Source organism: Alligator sinensis, unplaced genomic scaffold (assembly GCF_000455745.1).
Source record: "Alligator sinensis unplaced genomic scaffold, ASM45574v1 scaffold267_1, whole genome shotgun sequence".
NCBI classification, from domain to species: Eukaryota; Metazoa; Chordata; order Crocodylia; family Alligatoridae; genus Alligator; species Alligator sinensis.
The window spans coordinates 14,914-21,805 of NW_005842100.1; the positions used below are offsets into that span (position 1 = coordinate 14,914).

Consider the following 6,892-nt stretch of genomic DNA (forward strand, 5'->3'; position numbering starts at 1 on the left):
CATGCTGGTTTTCCCAGCCCCACACAGCACACTGTAGCACCTCCCTGCCCCAGCTCGCTCTCTTGATCAGCCACCACTGTCAGCCAATAGTCAATGGTGAGATGCCACAGCCACCCTCTCCCTGCAGAGCTGCAAAGGGTCTGAAGGGTAGGGGAGGGGGAAAAGTGCGTTTCTGTGCCCACTCCCAGGACCAGGGTTCATTGGTAGCTTTTTCCTCTACGCTAAATTGCCATTAGGCCCCAATTTACATATGTAATCCATGCATGTAATTTTACTTGCCCCATTTTTAACTAAGGTGTACTGGGGCCCAAAAGCAGGTCAAAGAGAGTTGCAGGCATTTCTAATGGATCTAGTGTCACCTTCTACGGAGCTGTCGGAGGGAAAGGTAAGGGTACTATATCACATCAAGCTAGGCAGACTTCTATTTCTGTGCATGCATATAGAGAAGTTCATAGACATGTGTTACATCCACTTAGGTGAGACTGTAATCTGGCACCGATACCACACACACACTACTGCTTATTTGTACTAAAAATCTTGACTTTTAAAGCTCCCTCAGACTTCTTGGTTAAATTCAAATTCCTAATAACATTTCTTCAAGAGCAAATAGAAATTCAGTTTTATTGATTTTTAAAAAATGCACATCAATGAATAGAAAAATTCTGTTCTGCTGAAAACCAATACAAATGATCTGTGGATAGCCTGTTACAGTTATGATGGACAAGTATGCTTTATGCAAATACTATGGATTTTAAAATAAACGGGGAAAAAAAGTTTTATGGAGTATGGTATTTCATGCATGGACTCAAGGCGATTTTTTTGTTTTCAAGTCCCATTGACAACTCCTAAACCACTTAGGCACTTTTGAAAAGTCTATCCTTCATGAATTAAATCCTCTGATCATTGTTCTGAGGTTTGTGTCTTTGAGTTACACCCAACAATTCTGTTTTCAGTTCTCCCGGCTGAGGAGGAATTTCAGGTATACTCTGAAAAAAGAAAAAAAAAATTATATATGTATCATTTGTTTCCAACAATGCCCAAGCTGTAGACACTAAATTAAGAGAGCACCCCACCCCATAAGTGATAGTCAATCAGGTATCTTTCAAATTCAATTCCATCCATTTCTCACATCTGCCTATAACGTTTTCTCCTCCTCTTACTGCTTTGTGGAGCAGTGAAGAATAACCCCATATTTTCTAGCTCCTGAATAAAATTGATTCCAGAAATGAAAAGAGCTGCTTCCATAACTAAAACGTAGTTCTTTTATAAAGTTAATATGGAGAGAGTGCATTTCTTGGATAGTGGAAAAACTAGTTTCTCCCCTTTCAAGATGCAACGGTTTGAGCTTTGTTCTATGCTTAATCATCCTGTTACTTCATATTTTACGGTAAGCACCCGTCTCATTTTAATTAAATCATTAATTAATGGAGTGGCAGTACAACTCCACTCCAGTTAATCTGGCAAGGTAGGATTCCCACAGGTATAATTAAAAAATAAATAAATAAGAGTGCATGTGTGGGAGATGATGTAAATGCACATCCTCAACAGCCCTCACAATGGACTGAAAAATGGCACCTAAATAATGAAGGTTTTTCTCATCCTCAGTTCAACCTTTGCTCAGCCACTATTAAACACTCAGGCTGCCTCACTGTTTAAACACAGATCATTTTACAGAGCTATGCATTGGACTGTCAGCATGAATGCAGATGTACAACAGAAATTTAAGCTACCACATACAAGTTTTCCTATCAAAAGATTAAAAACTAAAATATATTTGCTTCTAGAAACGCAAGAAAATTCCTATTAACAGGACAAGAGCCATGTTAAAATTTCAGCTCAATTGGAAGGGAAAGTGTGTTATGGTAAGAGGAAGTATTTCAACATCCTTTCCCTTCTCTCCTTAACAAATATAAAGAGAGACAATGGAGAAAGGGAGGAGAGAAAAGAACAGCATGTGCCTACAAACAGAATTTTGGAAAAGGGGGGGGAACAAAAAGACAGACGTAGTAATAGACTATAAAAAGCCACTGCAGGAGTTTATTCATTTGATTTGCATTCTGTGATTTTCTACCAACTGAACATCTCTACATTCAAAAGAGAAAATCTGACAAAATGGTGTTAGGGTCACATCCACAAATTTCATATGATTTTTACCTAAATAATAGTTAGAGTCCACCTTTCCCAAAAGGCTGACATATTTTAGCCCTCTGTGGGCATGTCTACATGAGATGTTAAAACTGCAGTAGACGTGTTCTGCTGAACATTAGTGTGTCATGGCAAAAGACATGCTAATGCGCTAACATAAGGTAGAATTAACCTACTGCACATTAGCGTCACCTGAAAGTCATGCACCAACAGTACCACAGTACCACACAATAGCACCAATTACAGCACATTAAGTTAGTACCCGTTATTACAGGTACTAAACTTAATGTGCCGTAATTACAGCATATTAATGCACATGTAGACGTGCCCAGTCTTAGTAAAACCAAGTAACTTTTGCCTGGCTATGTGCGTTTTTACAAAAAGATTTGTTACAATAATGCAGTTCTATGCCTACAAGGCCTGGAAAGTTCACTAACCTTATAAGAGTTTTGCAATCTTTCTAGACTCAAGGCACCCCTTGGAAAATGCTAGCTTTTAGTTTTCACTCTTTTTTTGAGCACAGAAGAATAATGCGCTCCACATCAGGCAAAAAAAAAGCCAGTTTCCGATATAGTCAATTTTCTTTATATCTGTGCCTATCTGATATCAGACCAATGTATCGGTGTACCTCTATTAATAATATCAGCTTTTTGAAGTAAAAATCATTTAAGTATTTTTGTCCCAGGGTGTCCATTTAAGGCAATTCCTATTCAAAGACATTCCACACAAGTTACTTTGCATAGACCAGACTAAAGGCCTTGTTCTACAGTCATTTTGTGCTGCTCCTTGAGCTCTTAACACCTGGACTGTCCACACATTAACGCCTGAAACTAGTTTTAAGCACTCCTTGGGTGGCTCAGTTACACCAATCCAAGGCAGAATTATCTCTGATCCATGTTACCTAGCTTGTGTTACACTAACATGTGGCCACTCTAGGCTACACCTTAGTGCAGGGGTTGTTAATCGGGGGTATGCATGCCCCTGGGGGTACTTGGGAAGGCCCCAGGAGGTACGTGGCGGCAGCACAGAAAGGCGGAGACTTGGGAAGCAGCGGCACAGGGGTGGGCCAGAATGAGAGATAGGGAGCTCTTGCTTTTCTGTCTCCAGGCCCCAAGTAGCCTGAACATGACTGCTCCAAAATCAAGCTAGCACTAACACCTAACAACATGTGTGCAGCCCACCAAGTCACCAGTAGCAAGGCCCTAATGCAGGTGAAGGCTTTGAAGTCAAATACTCACCAGATCAGGTCTATAATATCTATGCACAACTTCTGCACCAGCAAGCATAGCCAACATATTTAAGCAGAACATTTTCAAGTAGCGAGGCCAAGAAGCCCCCACGGGCATGGGGGAAGGAGAGAGAGCAGCTGCAATCCAAATACTCCTCTTACCTGCAGGAATTGGAGGGGGGAGGGGGAAAAAAAAAAGCAATCGTGATTAGCAAATTCTATTTCGCCCTTCCCCACACAATTTCAGCTTTGGGGATTTGTTAGCAACAAACCCCTCCGGGGTTAATCAAAATCAGGAGACAGGGGGTCCTTAGGGGGGCAATTTGCAGTGAGACGCTAATTATTAAAAACTGGAAAGGTGGGGAAAGAAGAAGCACTGCTTTTTGCCAGGGGTGGAACCCACAAGCATCCTCCAGGGGTCACAGTGACCTTCAAAAACACCCTCTGCTCCCGCCCCAAAGGCACCTTGAAGGGACCCCTGTGCCCGGCCACAAAGCGCCCCCTGCAAGCAAGCGTGCTGCAGAAAATGCCCCTACTTATCTGGAGGCAGCCCTAGGGCGCACCGACACCAGGGCGAACAACTGCCTGCTGACCCCAGGGGCAGCGAGCCCCGCGCGCAGATGAAGCAGGACGCTCACCGCCCAATCACGTGCCCCCCTCGTTCTGACGTCATCTCTGCCCGGTCTCCAGCAGCTGTCCACGTGACGGCGGCTCCCCGCCAGGGGGCGCTGCAGTAAGAGCCTGTTGAATCAGCCCCGCCCTGGCTGGTCCCGCTCGGAAGGGCTCTCTGCGCTGGTTGCGAGAGCAAGAACAGGGCGGGGGCGGGGGTTAGATTGATTTAGTTTTTAGATTTCTTTTTTTAGATTGCAAAACTCTAATTGGTCTAATAGCACCTCTGCCACCAGTCCTGATTGCCGCGAGAGGCAGGCAGGAGGAGTGTCAAGTAAGGCTAGCCTCGGCTGTGGGGGGACAGCAAGCCCCATAGCGGTAGGGCTGGGCACAGGACAGGAGATGCCAACGTCCGTGACGTTTGGAGATGTTGCAGGCGTTTCTGATTAATGAAAGCTATGAGTTTTCAGTTGAAAGAGATTTATTTATATTTTTTACCTTCTTGGTTACAGAGTAAAGGCTTGGTAAGGCTCAAAACCCAGGAGTCAAAGTGGTGATAGATGACAGAACTAGGGGCAAGGGTCTCAAATTGCAGCAAGGAAGATCTAGGTTGGGTATTAGGAAGGACTTTCTCACTAGCAGGGTGGGAAAGCACTGGAACTTGTTACGGGGAGAGGTGGTGGGATCTCCACCCTTGGTTTGACAAAGCCCTGGCTGGGATGATCAGGTTGGGGATGGCCCTGCTTTGAGCAGGGGGTTGGACTAGATCAGTGGTTCTCAACCTTTTTTGTACCAGGACCGATCCCAACAGATCGCCCCTCACTCCCAACCCACTGCTTCTTGCCCCCAAGCCCCAGCTCTTCAGTGTGTGGGGGGGACCCGAAGCAGCCCCTTGCAGGCTGGAGCTCTACCAGCCTGCAAGGGAAAAGCCACCACTTCCCCCATTTTTCTCCTTTAAAGGAGAATCCATTTTTAAAGTTTGTTTGCAACCCTTTCACATATTCCTGTGACCCACTTTTGGGTCACAACCCACAGGTTGAGAAGCACTGGACTAGATGACCTCCCAAGGCCCCTTCCAACTCTAATTTTCTATTTGCTATAACAGACTTATGACTTTTGTATCAGTCCTATATTTGCATTATCATATTATATTATTCTTTGCATTATTATATCTGAGTTGTGATTTGGCACATCTCTCCTAGCTCGAGTAGCAGTAGTCCTGTAAATATTTCAGATTTAGTCTAAAGACAGATGAGCAGGATCAAGCAAACCCCTTCTGTGTGAGCACTTTCAACAGTGATCAACACTTGACTTCGCTTTTTTCACACATCTACACGTGAAATTAGTGCACCTGAATAAACTCCAGCACCAGTATTTATTGATCCCCCCGGGCACAGTGTTTGCACCTGGGACCACAGCACATTGAGCAGGGGCAGCACAGGCCCAACTGGCAAGTGATCCGGGGGGTCAGCCTGCCAGCCCAGGGCTCCTCTGACCAAGCTCAATGTGCTGCGGAGGGGCTGGCTGGGACATCAAGGTGCTACAGCCCCATGCTGTAACACCCCTGAGCCCCAGCCAGCCCCGCTTACTGTTTATACATGCATTGTGACAGAGAAAATAGCTTTGCTGTAAGACAGTACATTTGTCAGGCAGTACTATCCTATGGCAGAGTTAATTAGTTTACTCTGGGCTAATAACGCCACACTGCAGATGGTGATGCTTTACTGTGGACCTAATTAGTCAACTCCACAGTGAAGTACACGTGTAGATGCACCTCGTGTGTAATTAAAGGGTGGAACTCATTGCTGCCAGATGTGGAAGCTAACAGTTTAGCCAGATTCAAAAAGGGATTGGACAAATTCTTGGAGGAAAGGGGCATCAGTAGCTAGGAGTTAGGGGCACAGCCTCTGAATCAGAACTTCCTAGACCTTAAGGCCGTGTCCACATGTGCGGCATACTGTGTAGTTGTTACTGCACAGTCATTTAGTACTTGCATAAGCAAGTACTAAATGACTGTGCAGTAAACGGTGTTAGTGCACAGCATCATTGCTGCACAGTTATTTTTAGATGCTATTGCACAGTAGCAACAAACTCGTTACTACTGTGCAGTAGCGTCGCTGTCATGATTTGTGCCCACTGATGCTACAGCATCTCGTGTAGATGCAACCTAAATGCTGGGGGCTGCAAGTGAGAGCCAAACAGTGAGGGGAAAAAAGCCTGGTCACTCTGCCTTTCAGCATCCACTCTCTGCCACCGTGCGGCACAAGAGACTGGGCCAACAGACCGACGGTGCGACCCAGCAAGTGGCAGTTCTGCTCTCACGCTCCAAGGTCCGTGGGTCACCACTTGCACCATCAGGAGCACAAAAGCGGCTTCCAAATAGACGAAGTGCTTGGCAATAACTACTAAACAGCAGTATTTCTTGCCACGGACTAGCCCTGCATTTTCTCCCAAGGCCTTTCAAGGGAGTTTTCACCCCAACTGTGGCCTGGTGGCTATTGGATACTTTCTTCTCTAGCCTTTTGCAGGTGTCTGCTTGCATCACACAGGGGCAGGTTGCTAAAAGCCGGGGCTGGGCTGGGAGGAGAGCTGGGTGCCTCAGGTGGGACCAGGCGGACAAGGCACTTTGGGTAGATGCCACATCCTTTATTAGACAAACGCACTGGTTGGAAAACCGACTTTTGCAAGACTTCGGGCCCAAACAGCCTTCTTCACTTATAGGGACCAGGCAGGAGGACTGGTGCGGGCCGTTTCTGCCCCGTGGAGCAGAGGCGCCCCTGCCCGGGGAGGGGAGGCTGAATGCAGACCCCACCCCCCCGCTCCGGGCCGAGGCCCTGAGTAGCGCCAATCCACGCAGGCCCGGGCCTGCCGGCTCCTCATTGGCCGCTCGCTTGCACGTGACCCGCGTGA

General features: G+C 46.3%; 1 protein-coding gene across 1 annotated transcript; it reads right to left on the reverse strand.

The window, feature by feature from the left end:
* Nucleotides 1-595: 595 nt before the first annotated feature.
* Nucleotides 596-4,055, reverse strand: CUNH12orf73 (chromosome unknown C12orf73 homolog). Its single transcript, XM_025204898.1, has 3 exons — nt 3,910-4,055; nt 3,384-3,535; nt 596-986 (listed from the first exon to the last, which is right to left on the reverse strand). The coding sequence occupies exons 2-3, from the start codon at nt 3,489-3,491 to the stop codon at nt 888-890; spliced, it is 207 nt and encodes a 68-aa protein (XP_025060683.1). The 5' UTR covers nt 3,492-3,535; nt 3,910-4,055; the 3' UTR covers nt 596-887.
* Between the last annotated feature and the right edge of the window lie 2,837 nt (nt 4,056-6,892).